Below are 26,027 nucleotides of genomic sequence, written 5' to 3' on the forward strand. Positions count from 1 at the left end.
ATCTATGGGTCTTCTGGAATGGCATTCCCAGCCAGGAGAGCCCAGTAGGTTTCCTGCCTCCCAGTGCAATCCTCTGTAAGGAAGCTCCCTGAATCACGTGAAGGCCTGTACTTTGCTCTGAGTAATGTACAAGCGGGAAGAAGAGCAAGAATACAGTAGTCCCCCCTTCCCCACGGGGGATTCATTCCAAGACCCCCAGTGGATGCCTGAAACCGAGGAGAGTACTGAACCCTATATAAAGGTATTTCCCCTACACTAATGGGCGGGTAGCACACACAGTGTGGATCTGCTGGACAGAGGGATGATTCATGTCCTGGGCAGGAGGGAGCAGGATGGCGCGAGATTTTGTCATGCTACTCAGCTCAGCGTGCAATTTAAAGTGTATGAATTGTGTATTTCTGGAATTTTCCATTTAATGTTTTTGGACCACAGTTAATATTTTTGGGTTTTTTCTTTTTAAAAAATTTTATTTATTTATTTTTGGCTGCACTGGGTTTTCATTGCTGCACGTGGGTTTTCTCTAGTTGCGGCACGTGGGCTTCTCATTGTGGTGGCTTCTCCTGCTGTGGAGCATGGGCTCTAGGCGTGCAGGCTCAGTAGTTGTGGCACACGGTCTTAGTTGCTCTGTGGCATGTGGGATCTTCCTGGACTAGGGATTGAATCCATGGTCCCCTGCATTGGCAGGTGGATTCTTAACCACTGCGCCATCAGGGAAGTCCCACAGTTAATATTTTTGGGCCATGGTTGATTGAAGGTAAATGAAACTGTAGAAAGTGAAACCGCAGATAAGGGGGACTGCTGTATACATGAAGTTGGGAATCAGGATGGAAGTAGTCAAGATGTCCACCCTCTGCTTGACATGAAGTCAGCAGCAAGAAGTAAAGTACATTTACCTCCCCACCCTCATCAGCCAATCTCTTCTTATTCTTTTTTTTTCCTTCAAAGAATGCGGCAGTAAGTTAGTATGAATGGGCTCTGGAGTAGGTGTTCAGTTGACCCGGGGTCTTGTCTCAGTTCTGCCACAATTTAGCTGCAACCCTGGACAAGGAATTTAACTTCTCTGAACCTCACTTTCTTCACCTGTAAGCATGAGGGATTCAAGTAGATGAATGGTGAGGTCTCTTCTAGACCTGAAAGTTGGCATCTGAAATCATTTTCTATATAATGGAGTTCATATTGCTGCTGAGAATTTTAAAAAATAACATCAATATCTCTTTATAAATCTTTACACTACTTAGGGCCTGTGGTAGTCATTGTGATTCAGCTGCAGGAGCAAACTTCCCTTCAGAAATGCAGCCTAGATGGGCCACTCTGAGTCTAAAACCATAACTCATAGCCTCCCCTTGGGCCTAGAGGTCCAACTAAAAACTCATGTTTTCTGAGTTGGTGTTGTAGAAGAATATTCTGTATGGTGTATGTGGAGACCATCATGTATCCTCTCTGTTGTCCGTGTTATTATTTTTCTTAGACATACAAATGTAAATCAGAGTATGTTTTTTTGTTGTTTTTGTTTTTGCAGTACGTGGGCCTCTCACTGTTGTGGCCTCTCCCGTTGTGGAGCACAGGCTCTGGACGCGCAGGCTCAGTGGCCATGGCTCACAGGCCCAGCCGCTCCGCGGCATGTGGGATCTTCCCGGACTGGGGCATGAACCCGTGTCCCCTGCATTGGCAGGTGGACTCTCAACCACTGCACCACCAGGGAAGCCCCAGAGTATGTTTTTTATATTCTTTTTTTTCTCACATTTAACAGCCTTATTGATATAATTCATGTCATACAATTCACCCATTTATAGTGTACAATTAAATGTTTTTTAGTATATTCAAAGTCATGCAACCATTACCATAATCAATTTAAAATCACCCCAAAAAGAAACACTATACCCATTAGTGGTCACTCCCCATTGCTCCCAAAACCCTCTCCCTGCCTTCAGCTCTAGGCAACCACTATCGTGCAGAACACTGATGTCCTTGGTTCTTTCTATGTAGGCACATGTTATGGACTAAATGTGTCCCCACAAAATTCACGTTGAAGCCCCAACCCCCAATGTGACTGTATTTGGAGACAGGGCCTTTACAGAGGTAATTAAGACTAAATCAGGTCATAGGAGTGGAGCCCTGATCCAAATGATTAGTGTTATAAGAGATAAGAGAGCTTACTCTCTCCCTCTGCCATGTGAGGACACAGCAAGGTGTCTGCCTACATGCCAGGAAGAGAGCCCTCACCAGGAACCAAATTGGTTGGAACCTTGATTTGGGACTTCCAGCCTCTAGAACTGTGAGAAAAGAAATTTCTGTTGTTGAAGTCACCCAGTCTATGGTATCCTGTCATGGCAGCCCGAGTAGACAAATACAGCACAATAGGTAAAAATAACAGTCTGAAAATAACTTACCGTGTCCAAGGCTACTGGGATCTTTACAGTACATGCTCCTTCCCAACGAGCAAATGTCTTAGAGTCATACCAGACCTGAAAAGAAACAGACCCTAATGAAAAAGAGTGTATAAGCAACTCTGTTCACAATTTCATTATTTAGTGAAACATCCATTTATCTGGATTTCAAATAACCAGAAAGCTAAAATAAATACAATTAAAAAAAAAAAAACAACACCTTGAGTAGAAGTTAGGAAGAACATATGCTTTTAAAAAGATCCCAAAGGAAAAACCTAGTACTGTGACAGATTAAGCTGACTAAAAGGCCATTCATTTTTCCATTCATCCATCCAAAAGTTATTTATAGATCAATCTACCATGCGCCCAGCATCGCTGGGTACACACAAGTGAACAGAGAGACACAGAACCTGCCCTCATGGATTTTACAGTCCAGTTGGCTTATAAAAACTTAATGATCAGGACCTCCCTTGTGGCGCAGTGGTTAAGAATCCGCCTGCCAATGCAGGGGACACGGGCTTGAGCCCTGGTCCAGGAAGATCCCACATGCTGCAGAGCAACTAAGCCCATGTGCCACAACTACTGAGCCTGCGCTCTAGAGCCCATGAGCCACAACTACTGAGCCCACGTGCCACAACTTCTAAAGCCCACATGCCTAGAGCCTGTGCTCCACAAGAGAAGCTACTGCAATGAGAAGCCTGCGCACCGCAACGAAGAGTAGCCCCCGCTCGCCACAACTAGAGAAAGCCTGCGTGCAGCAACAAAGACCCAATGCAGCCAAAAATAAATAAATAAAATTTTTTTAAAAAACAAAAAAACTTAATGATCTAGTAGTGAAAAAGACAATGGAAGAGAGAAAACCACAACAAAGCAGAAAAGCACATTGCAAGCAAACAGATTACAAATGAGGCAGGAGAAAAAAAAGTGTCAGACGAGGAAACAGATCTTAGAGAAAAACAAATGGAAACTTGGATTACTACTATAGTGTCATTGTTTCTTAACAGAGTTCAATTCAGGGATGAGGTTCAAACTCTTACCTGAGAGGCCTGTCAAGGGGGTTTACTTGCTAAAGTGCCAAAAAAGTCCTGCAAAGTAATTTGGTGGGATAAATCCTTAAGATACCATCAGAAGCAGCATGAAAACAAACCTTTTTCTCTCTTCTAGTTCAATGTAATTTCTGGCAGCCACAGAGTCTATTTCGCAAGTTCACCTCCTGGGATCACCAGAGCCTTTATAAAGCTGGGCTGTTGAATCTGTCATTGTCTTGCTGTGAATGTGAGAGGGCTGTGACCTGACAGTTGCTAGCTACAGTGAACTCTTAATTCAACTGGATCAGCCCCACCTTGTCATGAAGTATTATCTTTGGCTGGATTCAATTTGCTAATGTTTTGTCAAGGATTTCTGCGTCTGTGTTTACAAGGGATTTTGTCTTAGCTTTCTTTTCTCGTAATGTCTTTCTTTGGTGAATTCTACTAGCTTTAGATAAAAAGCTGGTGGGAGTGAAAGGTAAAAAAAAAAAAAGGATTCAAACAATATTTGGGGATTTCCTGTCGACCATTTCCAGTCTAACTAACTGAAACGAGAGGTATAGAGTGTGTGCTCTGGTGCCATATTCAAAGATCTCCAGCCTAGGAAGCATACAACTGGTACAAAACATAATGTAGATCACACCCAGAGCTTAGTCACCAAGCTCCTCACCCAGCAAGTACTTACAGAAGGCCTACTATGGGCCACGTGCCCATCTAGATGCTGGGGATACAGCAGAGACCATAACAGATAAAAATCACTGCCCTCGGGCTTCCCTGGTGGCGCAGTGGTTGAGAGTCCGCCTGCCGATGCAGGGGACGCGGGTTCGTGCCCCGGTCCGGAAAGATCCCACATGCTGCGGAGCGGTGGGCCCGTGAGCCATGGCCGCTGAGCCTGTGCGTCCGGAGCCTGTGCTCCGCAACGGGAGAGGCCGCAACAGTGAGAGGCCAGCATACCACAAAAAAAAAAAAAAAAAAAAAAAAAAAATCACTGCCCTCAAAATGCTAACATTCTAATGGGAGAGATAAATAATAAACAAAACATAAAAGTAAATACATAGAATGTTTAAAATGGCATGTTCTGTGGAGAAATATAAAGGATGAAGGAGGGCTGGACAGAACTGGGGCAGTGGGAGTAGTTTATAATCTTTTTTAAAATTTTATTTATTTATTTTTCGCTGCATAGGGTTTTTGCTGCTGCATGCGGGCCTTCTCTAGTTGCGGAGAGCGGGGGCTACTCTTTGTAGCAGTGCGTGGGCTTCTCATTGCATGGCTTCTCTTGTTGCGGAGCATGGGCTCTAGGAGCGTGGCCTTCAGTAGTTGTGGCACGCGGGCTCAGTAGTTGTGGCTCGCGGGCTCTAGAGTGCAGGCTCAGTAGTTGTGGCACATGGGCTTAGTTGCTCTGCGGCATGTGGGATCTTCCCGGACCAGGGCTCGAACCTGTGTCCCCTGCATTGGCAGGTGGATTCTTAACCCCCGCGCCACCAGGGAAGCCCCGGTTTATAATCTTAAACAGGGTGTCAGAGAAGCCCTCCCCGATAAACAGATTTGCAGGAGAGGGAATGGGCCACCCAGAAACACGGGGAAGGTGACAGCAAGGCCTTTAGATAGCTCCCTGCACAGTGTGATGCAATACTAGCTAACCAGCAAGGTAAAGTTCTGGCAAGAAACGGCTTGGCTTTCCTACCCAGGCTTTGGGAAGATGTAGCAAGAGAAACAATCACAGAACAGTCTGGGAAATAGTGTTGAAGGAATAGGTTACATAGTCACAACAATGTGATTGAAATGTTAATAGGTCATTATAGAAATCTGTGGTTAAGTCAGAAAGGGAGCTAGTTCTTTTCAATGGGAACTTGCGCTTTGTCAGAATCGACTTGAGAAACTCTCAGCAGAAATGCTTGGCAGGACAAGTTATTTAGCTGTTGTTGCATTTAACTTTTTTCTCAGGTTTCTGCTTGGCAGGGGAACCTTTGTAAAGAGCCCCACCTTCAGAACTACAAATTACTAGAGAAACCAAGCAGAAAGAACATCATTCATGAGCACTCTGTAGAAAAGCCTGGTTATTGTCATATCAGTAATGACAAGTGTAGTGGGCTGAATGGTGGCTCTTCAAAAAGATATATTTGCTTCCTAATCCCTGGACGGAGTGAATATTACTTTCTATGGTAAGAGATTTGACTAAATTAAGGATCTTGAGATAAGGAGGTAATCTGGAATTATTCAGATGGTCACTAAATAACATCACAAGTGTCTTATAAGAGACAATGGTAGGGGAGACACAGACACACACTGTGAAGATGGAGGCATGGACTGAAGTGATGCAGCTACAAGCCAAGGAATGCCAAGGAGTGCAGGCAGCCACCAGAAGCTAGGAGAGTGGTATGGAACAGATTCTCCCTCAGAGCCTCCAGAAGGAACCAGACCTGGTGACACCATGATTTCAGACTTCAAGCCTCCAGAACTGTGAGACCACAAATTTTTGTCATTTTAAGCCACCAAGTTTGAAGGGAAGAGACGTGAGGCATGTAAGGTATGCGGATGTTTGTCATTTACTTTTACCTCACTTGATCCTGGCAGAAACACATCAACCACAGTAGCTTTTGGTTCTGTGACTGGGTGAACCAATAAAGCGCTTCCTGAAAAGTGGAGAAGAAATAAAGTTGAATATCATGATAAGAGGTCTGAAAACATCCCTTCTCTTTGTGGTTTCAAAGACCACTCAACTGAACTTCTTGAAGGTAGAGATCTTGGTGAGTTGAACCAATGATTCATCAGGGAGATGCACTGTTAGTTAGAAAGAGGACAGGTGCTCAGAGGTAACTGTATCATTACCTGTCATTAATCCTCCTATGGTATAGTAGGATTACAGGCAGGGACCCTGACAAGTCTGGCACAGCCTCATTTTGTGCATAACTGTCATCTGAAAGCACCACTGCACTTCTCTAAGTGCTTCATTGTTTGCTGTACATGACTTTGAATGTGGTGAGTCTACAACTGTGACCCAGAAGTGTGGTCCACATAGATACTCAGGTCCTCTTCCTTGGGCAGGTATCACTGGAAGCCTGTAATTCTCTTAAAGGCAATCTGGATTATTAATTTCATTTTGATCTTGGCACCACCATATGTAAAATTCATCCATTTATGAATTTGCTCTTTAATTCAACAAATATTCATTGAGTTCCTCCTGAGTCCCAGGCACTGTGCTAAGGCTCTGGGGACAGAGTGACAAATAAGACAGACATGGTCCCCACCCTCATGAAGTTTACAGTCAGTAAAGACAGATATTAAACAAGTAATTACAAATTAATGAGAGTTAAGACAAATACCAAAAAGATGAAAGTACAAAATGGAATGAAAGTTACATAATAAGAGGGACTGACTTTGACTAATGCAGGTGGAATTAGGTATTAGGAAGCAATTTTGGTCAGGGAAATTTTCTCCAGGGGAAGTAGCTTTGAAATTTGAGACCTAAGAATGAGTGGAGACCAAAAGAGATAGGTTGTTTACATTTTGGGGTTTCTGCTCTTTAGAAATGGAATTCACCTTTTGGGCAATTCTGTGTTGAGCCTGGCTTCTTGACCCCAGTCCACAAATGATAAACTTCCATGTTCCAAATCTGGTTAACCCTTGTTAAAGAAGAGGCCAACCAAAACAAACAAAAAAACCCCAAAAAACCAAAACCAAAATCAAAACGAAAAAAACCCAAAAAACAAAACAAACAAAAAAAACAAACAAACAACCCTATCTTGCATACGAAATAAGCTCTTCTGAGTCTTTACTATCTGGTTTACTTTTTTCTACTTCCCTTCCCTGTGGTGGTATCATAAGGCTTAGGAGTGGACCCAGACAAGAATCCCAACTTACATCCACAAATAAAATGGGTTTATGTGAAGTTAACATGTTATGCGAAGCACTGCATGACAAGAGAATAGAGCTGTGATCCCACTAATACACTAAAGATCTTGGTGATGGAATTTCTTTTATTTTTGTTTTTGGCTTTCTTGAGATTAGGGATTTTTAAGCATTCTTCCACTAGAAAATACAGTAAGGAAAACATAATTAAAGTATTTATCATAACTATAATTAATCAAGAAATGCTCACCCAGCATGTATTCATCTTCCACACTGAAAGTCTCTAATTCATCAGGGAACTCTACCCACAGAGGCCTGGGGAAAGGAAAAAAGAAATTTCTTACTTCAATATCATTAGATTTTTATTATAATTCAGTCACTTAGATTTTCAGTTTTATAACTATTCAAAGGAAATTGGGAAAAGCCAAGACTCTTTTTGTATGATTCATGATTTTATGAGGGCTTCCCTGGTGGTGCAGTGGTTAAGAATCCGTCTGCCAATGCAAGGGACACAGGTTCGAGCCCTGGTCCGGGAAGATCCCACATGCCATGGAGCAACTAAGCCCGTGTGCCACAACTACCGAAGCCTGCGCGCCTAGAGCCCACGCTTCGCAACAAGAGAAGCCACCGTAATGAGAAGCCCGCGCACTGCAACGAAGAGTAGCCCCCACTCGCTGCAACTAGCAAAAGCCCACATGCAACAACGAAGACCCAACACAGACAAAAATAATAAATTAAATAAATACATTTATAAAAAAAGATTTTATGAGCACTTGTTATGATTACTATATGTTTTTCTTATGTGAAATAGCTATGTATTAGCTTAAATGGTTCAATGAAAGCTTGAGAATTCTGGTACCTGAAATTTCCCCTTCTTATTGTTGAGCACTAAATACTACTCTGACAGAATCGGAGCTTTGTCCAAGTCCAAATGCCTAACGTGTTTGGTGTAAAACAACTTAAATGTTTGTAAAACCGAATTTTATAGTGTTGTAAAATCTGTGCCATTTTTTCATTCTGTCACTGCTTTTCATGAATCGTTAATCATTGCCTATTTAAATAAAAAGAATTGTTTTTTCTTGTTCTCAAGCTGGCAACATTTTTGGAGGTTGCAGAAACTTGTGTGGGTTTTGAGCTTTGTTTTATTGTTATTGTACACAACTAATTAGGAGGCACATGGGCTTATAAAAATCATCAAACTTTCAATATCTATGTATCTGGATATTAACCTAATGGCTCTAATATTATTTTCAATTTCATGAGGAAAAGATATTTTTTAACAAGAGAAACTTATTTTTAGTTTATTCACTAGCCTTTGTAATAATCTATTCCTTTTCTACTAAATATAACAAAGCAGCGGTCTCTAAACCTGGTTGATGTCTAAAATCACCAGGGAAACTTCTAACAAATATGTATCCCTGGAACTTAACCAAGGGATTCCTAGTAGGTTTGGTGGTATGGCCTTGGAATCTGTATTTCTCAAAAGCTCCTCGGATGATTCTGATCTGAGCCAGACTGAGGAACTGCTAATCTAGAGGTCTTGATGTATTTACTATGTTTGTCTCCGTGTGTACTGTTCTCTCACCCAGAAAGTTGGTATTCACATCCTGTCTTCAAAATAGAATCAGAATATAACTCATACACTAGGAAAAGCCCTAAGGGTAAGATAGAGCCAAGCCTGGCAGAATAAGTTTTTCTTCATGAGAGGATGCCTGTGGGTGCTGGGACGAAAAAACAACTTTCCTCTACCCGTCTAGGTTCTTCTGGCTGGTCTAAGAATTAAGTTGACATGAGAGTATTTAACAGGAGAAAATCAAATTTAATTATGTACATATGAGGGGGTTCCATAAAAATATGATGCCTAAGGACAAGATCGGCAATTGAGGCTTATATAACACCTGAGAAAAGAAGGGAGTGGGTTTGGGACTTCAAAGGGGAGGAAGGATATTCACTCGGAGATGGAAAAACAAATGTTTGGTAAACAAATGTTTGCTGGGCCATGCAGAGACAATGGGACACAGAGAGGACTTCGGTCCCCACGTTCCCCCTACCATGCTTAGCTCATATTCCTTGTAGATATCTCTGATGATAATGCACTTCCTGGACCAGGTCCTTTAACTAAGTTCTTTTAGGCAGTTAAGGAGGAGGTTAAAAAGAAAGACTTCCTGAGCCTTTTGTTTCTTAAAAACAATCAGCCCCCAAGAATCCTCAAGCCAAAGAGACACATTTTGCGGTCGCAAGTTTTGTAGGGGAACTACATGGGTTAAATATTGGATGAATTCAGTTACAAAGTCACTTCCTTTTTCTTTTTTCTTTCTCCTATTTCTATCTCCTACCAGATATTAACACTTGAACCACCAAGTAGCAGGAGATCTAGTTTTTATCTTCTGTGACCTCCACTGCCTGACCCTGCTCACAGTTGGTGCTCAATAAGCCGATTGGCACTTGGTTAAACACCTGGCTTTTCTTTTGCAATCACTGTAATCACTCCATTGCCAGTGGCTGAGGGGATCTTCTGGTAGAGATTGGTTGCTGGTGTGACTGGTGAAGCCTGTTTACCTCATGACGGGTTGGGAAGCCACGTGTGCAGAGTAGAACAGAGAATACCAGTAGGGCAGGAGGGTGTAGCGCTCTCTGATGGCTTCTTGGATGAGCCGGGTGTGCTCCTCCCCAAAGAGCCAGGGTTCCCGTCGCTTGGTGTTCTTGGTGGCATGGCCACGGAAGAAGGGCTGGTAGGCTCCAGCCTGGTACCACCGCACTAGCAGCTCTGCCTCTGGATTCCCGATGAAGCCGCCTACATCCGCTGATTAGTCAATTAAGAAAGGTTGAGTCAGACACCCAGGTGTCTAACAGACGATGTACACAGGTAAGATAAGTCCTTGAAGACGGACAGGGCAAAGGCGCTGTATGCGCACTCAAAATGACAGCATAAAACTGTGGCCTCAAATTAGGGAGCACATACTAAAAAACTCAAGGCTGTTTGGGGATCTGACAGTAGGCTCTTTGAATATATTTTTTTCCTGTCAAAAGGCTTTACTGCAAGATCAACATTTCTGTATGTCCTGAGCCCAGGTAACCCAGAAATTGCAAAATGTCTGCCTGATTCAATAAGTCTGTGTTTAGGGGTGGGGTGGCGGTTTGGCAATTGATTTTGTTTGAAATCAACAGCTGAAGCAAGATAAAAACTACAGAAAGAACTAAAGGGAAAGATATAATCAGAATTAGAGGTTTAGGGAGAAATTCGTGCTTATCCCTTAAGCAGGATACATATTCTTTGTATTGAATGTGGACCAATGCCATAAAAAACCACATCTATCAAAAAGTGATATTAAGGTGCTCCCAGGCCCACTGAAAACAAGGAGCAGCTGGACCTGTAGCCATGCTGAACACCTTCCATACTGGGATCTCTCACCTGCAGGGAATTGTTAGGATTAGGGACAGGCAGCCCATCAGAGAATCTTATTTTAATTAAATTTATCTTTTCCGAGAGAGAGAGAGAGAGAGAGAGAGAGAGAGAGAGAGAGAGAGAGAGTATTTAACAGTTAAAACATGTCACAGGAGTTCTGTAAGGCTGATTTCTGATTTGCTAAATTCTTTGTAGTTCTCTCCATTTTTCTCACTTTCAGGTAGAAAAGGCATGTTTTAAGAAGAGAAACTCAGTTATCAAGAGTGTGTAAGGAGGGAGCAATAAGAGAATGAGGGAAAGAAACACTCTGGCTCACTTTCTGATGATTTTCTTCATGTCCTCAGTTCAGACAGTACACACACAGCTCTGAAGCATCCCCTTCACTCTCCTCTCTAGTCTGCTCTCCTTCACTCTCCTCATTTTCTCTTTCCCATGTTTACCCCTGTTTCCTATCCAAGTACTAACCAGGCCCGACCCTGCTTAGCTTCTGAAATCAGAGGAGATCGGTCACGTTCAGGGTGGTATGGCCATAGAGTATCCCTGTTGAAAACAGCTCACAAGAAGAGATTTGTGACCAGCTTTGATGAAAATACCCTCCCTTTATATGGCTGATTGATTTTGTTCTGCAGTGGAGGCTAACAGCATTGTAAAGCAACCACACTCCAATAAAAATTAATAATAATAATAAAAAGAAAACACCCTCCCTTTGATTTTCTCTCACTTCAAGCTTGAGGATATCACTTACCTCCACAAAAAGAGATCCCAGTCACGCTGAGGGTGAGTAACATAGGGATAGAAATTTTCAGGTAACTCCACTCTGCTGTGTTGTCACCTGTCCACACAGCACCTTTGGTCATCAGTAAGAAGGTATTAAAAGAAAAAAAATCACAAATCAGCCCAGGTACTCAATTTCATATTTAGATTCCTTATTTGTAATAGGCAAACCAACATAAAGGAGAACATTTCTTTCTTTTTATATATTCTGGATACAAGTCCTTTGACAGATATATATGTATATTGCAAATATCTTCTCTCAGTCTGTGGCTTGACTTTCATTTTCTTAACAATATCTTTGAAAGGGCATAAGTTTTTAATTTCGATGAAGTCCAATTTATCTTTTTTTATTTTATGGTTCATGTTTTTTGTGTTCTAGCTAAGAAAGTCCTAAAGTCACAAAGATTTTCTATGTTTTCTTCTAGAAGCTTTTTGTTTGTCATAGCCTTTATAATTTAGGTCTATATTCCATTTTGAGTTACTTTGTGTCTATGGTGTAAGAGTCAAGGTTCTTCCCCCTCCCCCACATGGATACACCATGTGCCAGCACGATTTATTGAAAAAACTCCTTTCTCCATTGAATTGCCTTAGCAACTTTGTTGCTAATTATTTGATCATATATGTGTGGGACCCTTTCTGGATTCTCTATCCTGTTCCATTAATCTATATGCCTATCTGCCACACACCGCCCCTAACTCCACAAAATCCTCTATAAGAGGACTTAAGACGGTACAAGGGAGACATAATAGCAGCAATAACAATAGTTAACATTTACAGAGCCCTCACTGAGCCAGGTGTTACGTTGCTTTGCCTGTATTATCCCACTTAATCATTACAACAACTCTATCAGGTAAACATTGTTTAACTTTATTTTACAGTGAGGGAAATATGGCAAACAATGGATATGGTAGGATTTGAGCTCAGGCAGTCTGACTCTAAAGTCAGTGCTCTTGCACACTGAATAGTTGATAAGAGCTTGTAAAGGTATATAACACTAAAGAGGATCATAAAAGGAAAAAAAACTCTTACGTTACTAAGTCTAGATTACTCTGGAAACATTTTTGTCAATCTTTTACCAAAATACTTTTGGTAGCTATTTTTGCTTTAATATTCTGTAGAAATTTTAGGCTGTCCTAGGGGGAGCAAAGAAAAATATTTTCGAGGGACTTTTAAAATAGTATTCTCATAATTTCTCCTTGACTTCAGATGAGATATGTACATATCTGCATAATGATGTTGAAACCCACATGACAACATTCTTATCAAGAAACGAAGTTCATGTAAACGTTCAGATGTTTTCAGGTCTCGTGGTTGTTCTGCTGAAAGCTCTCTCTGGCTATTGGTCTCAGCATAGAACTTGACACAGCAGTGTTCTCTGTAATGCCTCACTTGCTATGCTTTGGGGCAAATCGATAGCTTCACACAGAGTACTGAAGACTAGGCAGTGAGTCAATATTTAAGAGATCAAAGATTACTTAGTATGCGTATCTTCTGTTATCTTCTTTTTAAATTGGAGTATAGTTGATTTACAATGTTGTGCTAATTTCTACTGCACAGCAAAGTGATCCAGTTATACATATATATACAGTTTTTAAAATTCTTTTCCATTGTGGTTTCTCTCAGGACATTGAATATAGTTCCCTGTGCTACACAGCAGGACCCATTGTTTATCCATTCTCTATGTAATAGTTTGCATCTGCTAACCCCAAACTCCCAGTCCATCCCTCCCCCACCCCCGTTATCTTTTTTAAACTGCTGCTTATAAGTGTTTTCATTCAAAGACTTTACTTGTTATAGTGATTAAAAGGGATACTTGTAGAGAATTTGGAAAATAGAGATAAGTAAAAAGAAGAAAATTAAAATCACTCATAATCACCACAGTATTATAATTACTTAGATTACTACCTACATATATTTATTTTTTTAACAAAATCAGGATAATATATAAACATTTAGGCTTTCTGCTTTTTTTTTCTTTTATCATGATGTCACAAAAATTTTCTCATGCAATTAATGCTACTATATTAAATAGCCTTATGATAGTCTATCATACGGATATACCATAATTTAATAACTATTCCTGTATTGTTGGATATTTGGATTTTCTTTATTTTTTATTTTAAGGACTAATGCTGAGTATCTCTGTACTTGAATCTTTGCCTGATGATTATATTTTGGCATCTTTCAGAGTGCCATTGGGGCTGGTTTTCAGGGGTGGAGTAGGAGGCCTAATATTGTCTGTGGTATAATAAAGGCTGGATTCCTCAAACTAGGACCTAAGCTTCAGGTTATTTATGCAAGGCCAGGGGACTTAAAATAGCCTTCCTGCCACAGGGTGGTTAAGTTGAACTAGATCTACATTAGCTAGTAAACCGGATCCAGTTATAGATGACGCTGACCACAAGCAAAAGCTGGGTCTATTTTAAACCGCATTGCTGAGTGGAACAGGTGGTTGAAGGAATGTGTTAAAGTATATTTTCTCTGGTCTTGATAAATAAAAGAGACAGGATCAGAGATGACCATCCCAGGACCTAGAGTCTGTCACACAGAGTGAAGTAAGTCAGAAAGAAAAACAAGTATCGTATGCTAACACATATACATGGAATCTAAAAAAAAAGGTCTAAAGAACCTAGGGGCAGGACAGGAATAAAAATGCAGATGTAGAGAATGGACTTGAGGACACGGGGAGGGGGAAGGGTAAGCTAGGACGAAGTGAGAGAGTGGCATTCACATATATACACTACCAAATGTAAAATAGCTAGTGGGAAGCAGCCGCATAGCACAGGGAGATCAGCTCGGTGCTTTGTGACCACCTAGGGGGTGGGATAAGGAGGGTGGGAGGGAGACGCAAGAGGGAGGAGATATGGGTATGTATGTATATGTATAGCTGATTCACTTTGTTATACAGCAGCAACTAACACAACAATGTAAAGCAATTATACTCCAATAAAGATGTTAAAAAAAAAGATGACCATCCCAGCAAACAGATACTCTGAAGTCATTCTCCCAACAACTAAGTGTCCAGTTCTTCAGTGGGAAAAAAGTAACTAAACTTTATTAAAATTGGTTTACTCAGTCTCAAAGGACAAAATGCACACTTCAGAGCACATTGCTCTCTACAATCTAAGACCTGACCTACTGAAAAGGAAGGCATCAACACAGTAGCACCATATACCATATATGGTCAAAAGAGACAGATTGCTAGCTTGTGTTTTTAAGTCTGATCATATGAACCAGTCCTTACCATATTTTTGTGATCCAGCAAAGAAAGAACGTGTAAGAACAAAGGGTCTCTCCTTCCCTTTAGATCGCTGGATCAGTCCTTCTGCAGTGGCCATTTGCTATAAAGTCAAAGGAGAAAAATTTCAAAGAGATGACTGGATTAGGTCACTGTGCAGACATCCCCAATAAGCTATTTCACATGCAAAAAGTAAATAGTAGGTGGGAATGTGAAATGGAAAATATTAAAAATCTGCCCAATAATTTTCATGATGTAATGAAACTACTCTAAATTCCCCTAATAAAAGAGTGAAACAATTTATCTCATTAAAATAGCAATGAAATAATAGTAAATAATAGTATTTACTTGGTGCTTACTATTGTGAGGCATTTTTATAAGATTTTCTCTAGTAACCTACACAAAACCCTCTGAGACTGATTCAGAGAGGTTAAGTGACTGGCCCTGGCCTACATAAGAAAATTCTCCAGCTATAAAGTATTGATAGTTTACAGTTATAGCAAGAGGCTGTGTAGAGAAGTACACAGATAGCATCTGAAAATCGTGCTATATGTAGCCAGCAGCTCCCGCTGGAAAACAGCAATTTGTGGGAGGCCCACAGGAACACCATTACATTTTGAAGATAACAAAGAACCAAGGATATAAATTAGGGCAAGTGACTGCCAAGTTTTTTGGATGTGACTGGCAAATGGAAAACAATTCTACCACCTTCTATTGAGAAGACTAAGTACTTAAGGAAGGCTTTCTACTTTTAGAAGTATACATATTGAAATTGTGCATCTGTGTTCTAAATCTTACTCCCCTGGTATGAATATAAGACTTGCTGTATTTAGATGTTTGTGAAGTTTAAAAAAATCTGTTTTAATTGCCTTTGTTTACATATTTATACACAGCCTACTTCAATAAAAGGTTTGAGGTATTATCTAATGCCATTTACTAATGGCTCCTGTCAAGGAAGATGTTTCTATGTTATCATTAATCAACCAATATCTATAAATTAATCAAGTTCATTATAGATGGAAAAGATGCAAAGGGAGAAATAATGAGTCTTATACTGGCTACAACCTGATAAGACCCATTGTATCAACAGTTGTCAGAAAAGACACACAAAGAAATGAACTGTATAGCATGGTTGTTAAAGCAAATGACTTTCAGCCCAAAAGTCAGGGCACATGGATCCAGGTGGCTGCTTTTTAGATGTTTTACCTGATAAAAGCCATAGATGTTGTGAAGTTCTCGGTGCTCCCAGTTGCCATGATGAATGGCATTCTTCTGCATGGTTAGTTCTGGCCCTCTAAAGACAGAGGGCTCATTCATGTCGTTCCATATGTAGAGGATGTCAGTAGATCCCTAGGAAGTCAATCTTGGTCATGATAAAACTCTTACAGTGACAAGGTTAATATGATAGCCGTCCCTATTCCTCTTTCTTACTCCATTTAATTTATTATTTGTTATGTTTATTATCTATGCTCTGTCCCCTGCTAGGTTAAAAGTTCCACAGGGCAGGGAATTTTGTCTGTTTTGTTCATTGATAAATCCCAAACACCTAGAACAACCTAAATGGTAGAGGGTTCTCAATAAGTACTTGTTGAGTACTTATGAATGAAAGAGTGCTGTGCTGTACTCCCATGTGGCCCACAGGTCTGCTCTGAGACCCCCTGGAGAACCACTATAGGAAGGTTGTGAATGTTCACAATTAGGCTCTACATCATCCATCCTCTGCTACAACTCTTAACTATGGGCAATTATAGCTGTCCATGAAAAGATTCCCCCTTCCCTCGAACACTATGAAAGGTTCGGCTAGGATACCCGTTTCTTAGCAGGATCTATAGTGTGTGTTCTACATAGAATTGTTAGCTTTAGAGTGGGAAGGGGCTGTTGAGTCATGTAGTTAACATGGTGCTGCAATCCCTTTATAGAATCCCTGGTCTCTCAGCATTTGACTCAATAGCTACAATGACTGGGAGTCCCTCAGGCAGCTCATTCCATTATCTTCTGAAAGTCTTGCTCCTTTGCTCCTTGCTCCTCTCACAGGGCCTAGCTTACCTTCTGGGATACCACAGAATACATCTGCTGCCTCCCCGACATGGTAGCCTTTCAAATGACTGGAGGAGGCTTATATGTTTTCTTTTGACTCTTTACTTTGAATTATTTCTAATCATGTATACTTCTATGAACACGGCTATATGGATTCCAAATATTTAACCACTTTGACTGTTCTTTTTAGCACCCTCTAAGACAGGGGTTGGCAAACTTTTTCTGGAAGGACCAGACAGTAAATATTTTCAACTTTTCAGGCCATAAGTCCTCTTTTTCAATAACCCAACCCAGCTATAGTTATGTGCAAGCAGCCTAGACAATAGGGAAACAAATGAGCAAGGCCAGATTGGCCCACGTGTTCTTTACCCCTGCTCTAAGTTATTTTCTATATCCTAATACAGGATGCTCAGAAACTAGAGTTTAGTGGTTAAGAGCTGGGCTTGGGAGACAGACAGACCTGAGTTCAAATCTTAGGTCCACCACTTACTAGATGGGTGAACTTAGCAGGTTTTTACACTTGTCCATGCCTTGATTTCCTCACCTGTGGGATTAGAGTTAATTACAATTCCAACTTCAAAGAGTTATCGTGAAGATGAAATGGTATAATGCACACAAAGTGAGTAGCATAGTGCTTGGCACACAGCACATACTCAGTTTATATCAGACATCATTATTCTCATCACCACCGCTGATTGAAAACGGTTCTCTAGATGTGGCCTCTCCGGTTCTCTCTGTGATTCTTATAAGATTTTAAGAATTATTATTGTACCTTACTTTTAATATCACATTATACTTTGCAAGATACTTTCTCATATATCATTATCATCATCTTTAATAATATTATACAATACTATTTTATGTAAAAATTTATACAGTTTGAAAATATAATAAGTCTCTATCATTAAGTACTTTGATATATCATAGAGTCTATCATAATAGAAGTCAAAATCACAGCTTTTGTGCACTTGGTAATTCATATGGCACCACTCCTGGTACCACCAAGGTCTGTAATGTGGTTGGCATCCCCGTCTTTTTTATAAGATTTATTTTATTATTTATTTAATTTACTTTTGGCTGCGTCAGGTCTTAGTTGCGGCACATGGAAACTTTGTTGAGGCATGCGGGATCTTTTGTTGAGGCGCGTTGGTGGCACAGGCTTCTCTCTAGTTGTGGCGTGTGGGTTTTCTCTAGTTGTGGCACGCAGGCTCCAGGGGACGTGGCCTCTGTAGTTTGCGGCACACAGGCTCTCTTGTTGAGGCGCCCAAGCTCAGTAATTGTGGCGTGCGGGCTTAGTTGCCCCATGGCATATGGGATCTTAGTTCCCTGACCAGGGATTGAACCCACATCCCCTGCATTGTAAGGCGGATTCTTTACCACTGGACCACCAGGGAAGTCCCTGGCATCTCTGTCTTTTCATACAAGTATTATTTATCAAGAGCTACTCAGTGAAGCAGAGTAGCTCTATTTAATCACTTTTTTTCCTTACTTTATCCTTCCAAGTAACTAGGAAAGAGCAAAAGAATAAAAACAAACCTGATAAACAGAGAAAGCAAAAAGACTGGAATACCACTCTCTGACTTTGGGACTGGTAAAATCCAGGTAAGAGGAGAGACCTGCAGAGGCAGAGGAGTAGATAGCCTGTTAGGAATGGTGCTCCTCATGGTAATATATTTGTAAAGAAGAATATCAGATGTGAAAGCTGGGTAATGAATGGGCACCTCACATCAAATGTGAAAGATAGCTGATACAGAGGCACGGTCTGGTGAGAAACGAATGAAGAAGGCAATGCTGGACTCCAGTGACAATCACTAGCTCTCTCAAGCTCAGCAGCCAGGGGAATGCCAATGAACAAGCCTCAAGATGGAGCCTGTCCCTCACTGATGGCCTCAGACAGGCCCAGTAAGGATGGCAGATAGCCTGGAGTGACCTCTCTGTTCTTAAAGAGAGGAGAGGCATGTTTATAAGTGGTATAGGGAGAAGAGGAATGCGTGTGGTTTCTCTACAGTGCATGGACTTGTGATAGAGTGCTATCATATGACAGAGTGGTGATTCCCTTTTGTCCTTGAGGAGTTTTTACCAAGGCTTTAAACTAATAATTTCTGAAATGAAGACTTCAGAGTTGTCAGGGGCAGCTGAGGTCACTCATGAAAGGCTGGGAAGTCAAAACTATGGGCTAACAGGGCAAAGAAGAATCACAGGGAGAGAGATTGCAGGATTCTTCTTCTTTCTTCCTCTTTCTCCTCCTCTCATTTTCTCACTCCCTGGCTTTTAATTTTTATTTGCTTAGGGAAATAGCACGGCACTGAGGTTTGCTTGTTAATTTTTCATTCATTCATTGACTTATAAATATATACAAAGCACACTGTACCAGATGTTAAATGAAAGATATAAATGAAGATAATACTATCATCTTTAAGGAAAGGCACATAAATGTAGCATGTGACAACTTCAAGAAATTAGAAAGATGGCCATGCAACCTTCATTAGTTGGGACTAAACAGTGGATAACAGGTGTTTCAAATGACATCTTACCAGGCCAGCATACACCTTCAAAGTCTCCCCCTTCATGATTCCTCACAAAGAAGCCCTGTTCTTTGGCCTTAGCATACACTAAGTAGTCGGGATCAATCTTGATGTGGGGGTCACTAATGACCACAAGCTGTTAGGACATAAAGGTTTAAAGATTTCATCAGTTTTATATGAGCCATACGTTCATTTACTTGTTTTCATCATAGCTTTGGCATTCAAATTTTACTCAAAACAACTACTATTACTGAAATATTTCAGATACCAGTAAAATCCTATAAACTTTCATGGGCTTATGGGAATATAAATTGATATCAGAACCAGGCCCATCCTTTTTCACAATTATTGCTGCCCCACAAATACATGTTCTTAAGATCACATTTATTAGGCTTCTATCTCTCTGTGGTGCTGGGTGCTTTACATAAAGGATTAAGCAGGCAAGGTCCCTGCTCCCTAGATAGCCAGAGGCTAAGATAACACAAAAGAAAACATTAAAGAAAAGAAAATAGCATATTAAAAACAAACAAAAAATCCCCAAACCTAAATATGGTACAGCCATATTTAGGAAGGAGGCTTGAGAAGAGCTGTGATCACAGCACTATTCTCCAGCATCTCTCCCTGCCCTTCTAATACCATCACTTCCACATGCTCGGGGGCCTCAAAACCACTTTATTTGGCTAGAATAACCTTCTAATAATCCTTCCTCATATCTATTCAAATCTATTCTACATACTAAAGTTTAATTCTCCATTGCTCAAAAACTTACAAAATTTTAAAATTGTGGTAAAATATGCATAACATAGAATTCACCATCTTAACCAATTTTAAGTGTATAGTTCAACAGTGTCAAAAAGATTCACAATATTGTACATTGTCTAGAACTCTTTTCATCTTGTAAAACTGAAACTCTATACCTATTAAAAACAACTTCCCGGGACTTCCCTGGTGGTCCAGTGGCTAAGACTCTGTGCTCCCAGTGCAGGGCTCCCGGGTTCAATCCCCGGTCAGGGAATTAGATCCCACATACCACAACTAAGAGTTCGCATGCCACGACTAAAGATCCCGCATACTGCAACTAAAAGATCCCACGTGCAGCAACTAAGACCTGGTGCAGCCAAATGAATAAATAAATATTAAAAAATAATACTCAAAAATCCCCCCAAAAACAGAAAAACAACTTCTCACTCCCTCCTCCCCACCAGCCTTTGGCTACCACCATTCTTCTTTCTGTCTCTATGATTTTGACTACTCTAGGTATTACAGATTAGTGAAATCATATAGTACTTGTCTTTTTTTTTTTTTTTGCGGTACGCAGGCCTCTGTTGTGGCCTCTCCCGTTGCGGAGCACAGGCTCCAGACGCGCAGGCCCAGCGGCCATGGCTCACGGGCCCAGCTGCTCTGTGGCATGTGGGATCTTCCTGGACCGGGGCACGAACCCGTGTCCCCTGCATCGGCAGGCAGACTCTCAACCACTGCGCTACCAGGGAAGCCCAGTATTTGTCTTTTTGTGACTGGATTATTTCACGTAGCATAATGCCCTTAAGGTTCATCCATGTTGCAGCATGTATCAGAAAGTCCTTCCTTTTAAAGGCTGAATAATTTTGCATTGTATATGTATACCACGTTTCCTTTATCCGTTCATCTGTCGATGGGCTCTTGGGCTGCTTCCATAATAAATGCCTGATAAATGGTAGGTGTTTATTAATTGGGAGATTAAGAATTAACACCATTGGCTCTGACCACCTGTGAAAGGCCTGGGGCTCAATGCAATGGGTTGAAAAGGCAACTTTAATCTCGGATCCATTTATGTGATACATATGGGGTTCCTCCCTTTTCCTCTCTTGTTTTTTTCTCCTTCACCCTTTTCATTATTGCTATCACTCCCCCCACCCCGCCCCGCATTACACACTTTCCAGTGTCTTCTCCCTGTCCTCATTTTCTATTTTAGTTCTTTCCTTGGCCATATGGACAGATGGAGTCCATCAGGGAAGCATGCAGGAAAAATGGCGTAATAAAGAATCTGACTCCATTTCTGAGCGACTGTTAAGAGTTTAAGCCCCATCATTCCCCCTTAGCCTTCTACCCACATCTGTGTGTACTGACAGAGAAAGCCCTGATGCTCCCTTCTTTGGTGCCAACAGGAAGTTCAAACCACACAAGCCCCGGTGCACGCACAGGAATCCTCACCCCAGTTCAACCCTCTAACCACCTTAAAACCTGATCCTGTCTCCTTTCCCAGCTCTCTCAGACCTATTTCAAAGGAGCTTGGGAGCTAGTCTGCTCCCCCAAGAATGCCTCACTATGGGACTAATTAGCCTTTTCATACCCTCTTGGTGCCAGTGTGACATAATCAATCTTGACATCAAAATCAAATTTTGCATCGTGGGGTGCATCCATCACATCACTACAGGGTGGACACAACGAATGGAACTGAATGCTAGGCCCCTTCATCCTTACGGGGACCTAGACCACTAAGGCAGGGATGGATGGACTGCTAAGGCAGGGATGGATGGCAGGGATGGCCACCTTCTCACCATTGCTTTTCTGTTATCACAGTTACAGTTACAATTGAAGGTACTATTTTCCTGGCCATTTTTTACCAGATGGTTCTCTTCCACTAATGTATCAAGGCAACTTTAAAAAATTTAAAAATGCTTTGTAATGAAAAGGTTCAGAGTGCTGGCTTATTTTACCTTACGTTTTTTGCTCCTGAGCAGCTCTTGCATCCTTTTGGGGTTTGGGAACCTTTTCTCGTTCCAGGTGAAGTACCTCTTGCCTTCAGTGTGCTCTATGTCCAGCCACATGACATCGTAAGGAATGTCATGTTCATCAAATCCTGCATCCACTGCCTTTACATCATGCTCATCTTTGTAGTTCCAGCGGCACTGATGGTACCCCAAGGAGAAGAGAGGGGGCATGGCTTGTGTGCCTAAAAGGGGGAGATGACAACTGAGCCAATTACCACCACAATGATAATTATACAGTTGATAAATGTTTCCTGAATGTCTACAAGGTCTAAGCACTGAGCCTGGTACTTAGAATATCAAGAAGAAAGCAGAGTCCCTACCCTCAAGTGCTGTGGGACTGCAGAGGGGCTGATAAATTTTGGCTGCAGTGAAGTATGGAGTCTTGAAGGGCTTCACAGAGGTGGTAACACTTGGTTAGAACGTTGAAGAATAAGTAAGAGTATTCTCAGGCAGGGAGAATGAATAGATCATTGAGGCACATGAAATAGAAAAGATACGGAGGCAGAGAAGGACATGATAAGCTTAGGGAAAAATAAATATTCCAGGGTGGTTACACTGTGAAGGAGGCCAGCAGAAGATGACACTGGAGAGGGTCAGTTTGTAAAGGACCCTGTAGTTCAGGCTAAGGACTCTAAATCTTGTACAGGAAGTCATCAAAAGTTTGGCAAGATGTAACCTCAGCAGACCTATGGTTTAGAAAAATTAGTTGGGAGCAGACTTGAAGGCAAAGAAACTGAAGGCAGGAAGAACTGTCAGGAAATTATCATCAAAACATTTACTGATAACATGGAGGACATCTGGTCAACCACTTGCATTTATCTCCTTCCCCTCTTAAAGTCCCACTAAAATCAGAATAAAGAAAAGAAAGAAAGAAAGAAAAGAATAAAGCCACAAGAACAAAGAGAATGGGAGAGGAGTGATTTCAACAAAATTTGGAAGGCAGCAGGCAGGGGTGGTGTGGTAACTATTGAGCAAAACCAAGTAAGCTTTCACCAGAGTGCTTATGAGGGGGATGACGATGAGAAGGGTTCATCCCTGCTCCCAGAACACTAGCGGACAGGAGGATTCCCCCCTCCACCTCAACACGAGAGTGTAAAACTCATCCAGGTACACAGAGCTTCCGGGCAGAACCTTATTCTTAAGTATGCATGGATAGCCAAGGATCATTCAACATATGAGTAAAGCCTCCAAAATTAGACAGAGGGACTCACATAAAGAAATAGAGCAAAAGGATCTCTGAGAAAATAGGGGCAATACAAGGAATCAAAGTAAATATCAGAATGTTATCATTAGTATCTCTGGGAGATGAAAAAAAGTTGCACCCATAAGATAAGACTAGGGTAGCATAAAACAAGTATAAGATATTAGAAACAAGGAACAATCAGAGGATAAGAAAGAGTCTGCAGAAATTAGAAATATGAGCATAAATGGAAAGGCCTGGAAGATAAAATTGAGAAAATTGCTCAGGATTGGACAAAAAAGAGAAGATTATAAAATTTGTAGAGTAGAAAGAGAAAAAGGAGGTGAAGATATTTTCAAAGGAATAATAACTTTTCCAGAACTGAAGGATACAATTCTCAAGAATGAAAGAGTCTACATCTAATATGCAATTATTTTAAAAGGTCTATATCAAGGCATTTGGTTGTAAAATTTCAGAGTTTCAGAATATTAGAAATTTCAGACTATCAGAGATAAAGAGAAGATATTTCAGAGAGAAAAGATAGATCATATACAAAGGAACAGAGTTCAGAGTGATTTTGGAACAAGAAGATAGATTATAGAGAAATGCCTTCAAATTCTGAGATAAATAATTTTCAATCCAGTTACCAAATTATCAAACAAGGGTGAAGGTAGGAAAAGAAGATGTTTTCATATCTGCAAAGATGCAAAAAGTAGACCTCTAATGCACTTTCGTAGGAAACTACCAGAAGATGCTTCGAACAATGAACAAAAACCAAGTTAAGGGCTTCCCTGGTGGCGCAGTGGTTGAGAGTTCACCTGCCGATGAAGGGGACATGGGTTCGTGCCTCGGTCCAGGAGGATCACAAATGCCGCGAAGCGGCTGGGCCCGTGAGCCATGGCCTCTGGGCCTGCGCGTCCGGAGCCTGTGCTCCGCAACGCGAGAGGCCACAGCAGTGAGAGGCCCACGTACCGCAAAAAACAAAAACAAAAACAAAAAAACCCACCAAGTTAATAAACCACAAAAAAGAAAAACATGGGCCCCAAGAAGGGAGAGATCCACCACCAGAAAACAGAAAACAGAAAACAGTAAGTCCTAGGGTGACAGCTGTGCAGGGAGCCTAGAGAAAAACAGTCCAGATAGAGATCTGGGGGTAGGTCTCCAGGGGAAAAAGTAGAATGGATAAAGCATCTGACACCCCTGAGCATTGGAAAAATGTAAACACTGAATGTTGATTAACCAAAAATTATGATATAACAATGTTGGGAGGAAGAGGTAAGAGGATATTATTGAACTAAATCCTCATTAGGAGTTAACAGATAATCTATAAATTTATAAATCAGATTTCTTTGACCATGGTGGCAGATCCACTGTTTTTGAAGCACTTTCCTGTAAACCAGACTATTCTCTCTAATAACAATGTTGAAAGGGGCTGTAGGGGGGCTTTGATGGTACTTATTCCTATATGGGTGTCTTCCCATATCCACAAATTCTCTGTTGTTCCTCTCATCAAAATTGGAATCAAATTCTTCCCTTGCAAATGGGCTAGACTCAGGAAATTTTAACAATGGAATGCAGCAGAAATGATGCTACATTACTTTGATTTTTAGCAGTTTTATTGATATGTAACTCATATATCATACAATTTACCCATGTAAGGCATACAATTCAATGTGGGTTTTTTGTGGGGAGTGGAGCATATTACATTACCAATTAAAAAAAATTGTGGTAAAATATATGTAACATAAAATTTGTCATTTTAACCATTTTTAAGTGTACAATTCAGTGGCATTAGTTACATTCACAGTGTAGTACCTGCATCACCACTAGCTGTTTACAAAATTTTTATATCACTCCAAACAGGAATTCTATAACCACAAAGCAATAACTTTCTGTTACTCATCCCAACCTTCAGCCCCTGCTAACTGCTAATCTTAACTTTTTGTCTCCATGAATTTACCTACTATAGGTACTTCATACAAGTGGAATCATGTTATATTTGTTCTTTTGTGTCTAGCTGATTTCATTTTGCATAATGCTTTCAAGGTTCATCCATGTTGTAGCATGTATCAGAACTTCATTCTTTGTTATGGCTGAATAGTATTCCATTTTCTGTATATACCACATTCTGTTTATCTATTCTTTATGCACAGGCCCAGTGGCCATGGCGCACGGGCCCGGCCGCTTTGCAGCATGTTAGAGCCTCCTGGACTGGGGCACGAACCCGCATTCCCTGCATCGGCAGGCGGAACCCCAACCACTGCGCCACCAGGGAAGCCCTATCCATTCATTTTTGATGAGCACTTGGCTTGTTTCTACCTTTTGGCTATGGTGAATAATGCTGTAGAGATCACTGGCATACAAGTATCTGTTCAAGTCCTTGTTCAGTTCCTTTGAGTATGTATCTAGGAGTGGAATTGTTGGGTATATTAGTTAGGGTTCTGCAGAGAAACAGAATCAATAGGATGTGTGTATGTATCTGTACATATACAGAGAGAGAAAATGATTGATTGATTTTAAGGAACTGGTTCATGTGATTGTGGGGACTGGCAACTCTGAATTCTGCAGGCAGGCCTGAAGATCCAGGGAAGAGTTGAAGTTGTAGCTTGAGTATGAAGACAGTCTGGAGACAGATTCCTGTTTCTTTAGAGCATACCTCAGTCCTTTTCTCTAAGGTTTTCAGCTGATTGTATGAAGCCCACTCATCTTACGGAGACTAACCTGCTTTACTCATAGTCTACTGATTTAACTGTTAATCTCATCTAAAAAATAACTTCACAGTGATATCTAGACTAATGTTTAACCAAATATCTGGGCACCATGACTTAGGCAAGTTGACACAAAATCAGTCAT

General features: G+C 41.0%; 1 protein-coding gene across 7 annotated transcripts in view; it reads right to left on the reverse strand.

Moving 5' to 3' along the window:
- GANC (glucosidase alpha, neutral C) overlaps positions 1–26,027 on the reverse strand; it is a 76,794-nt gene that overhangs the window by 14,196 nt on the left and 36,571 nt on the right. For all 7 annotated transcript variants that reach the window (XR_003001432.1, XR_003001431.1, XM_024732559.1 and 4 more), the window contains 10 exons: positions 21,941–22,176; positions 19,254–19,380; positions 18,256–18,335; positions 15,889–16,032; positions 14,689–14,785; positions 11,416–11,517; positions 9,824–10,067; positions 7,515–7,579; positions 5,972–6,048; positions 2,391–2,465 (listed from right to left, as the gene is read on the reverse strand). Coding sequence is in view for 5 of the 7 variants with exons in the window: in XM_024732559.1 (XP_024588327.1) it covers positions 2,391–2,465; positions 5,972–6,048; positions 7,515–7,579; positions 9,824–10,067; positions 11,416–11,517; positions 14,689–14,785; positions 15,889–16,032; positions 18,256–18,335; positions 19,254–19,380; positions 21,941–22,176 (1,247 nt within the window). In the remaining 2 variants the exon portion in view is untranslated. The remainder of the gene's footprint in view (positions 1–2,390; positions 2,466–5,971; positions 6,049–7,514; positions 7,580–9,823; positions 10,068–11,415; positions 11,518–14,688; positions 14,786–15,888; positions 16,033–18,255; positions 18,336–19,253; positions 19,381–21,940; positions 22,177–26,027) is intronic.

The sequence above is a fragment of the Neophocaena asiaeorientalis genome, unplaced genomic scaffold, assembly GCF_003031525.2.
Source record: "Neophocaena asiaeorientalis asiaeorientalis breed wild unplaced genomic scaffold, Neophocaena_asiaeorientalis_V1.1 scaffold119, whole genome shotgun sequence".
NCBI lineage: Eukaryota > Metazoa > Chordata > Mammalia > Artiodactyla > Phocoenidae > Neophocaena > Neophocaena asiaeorientalis.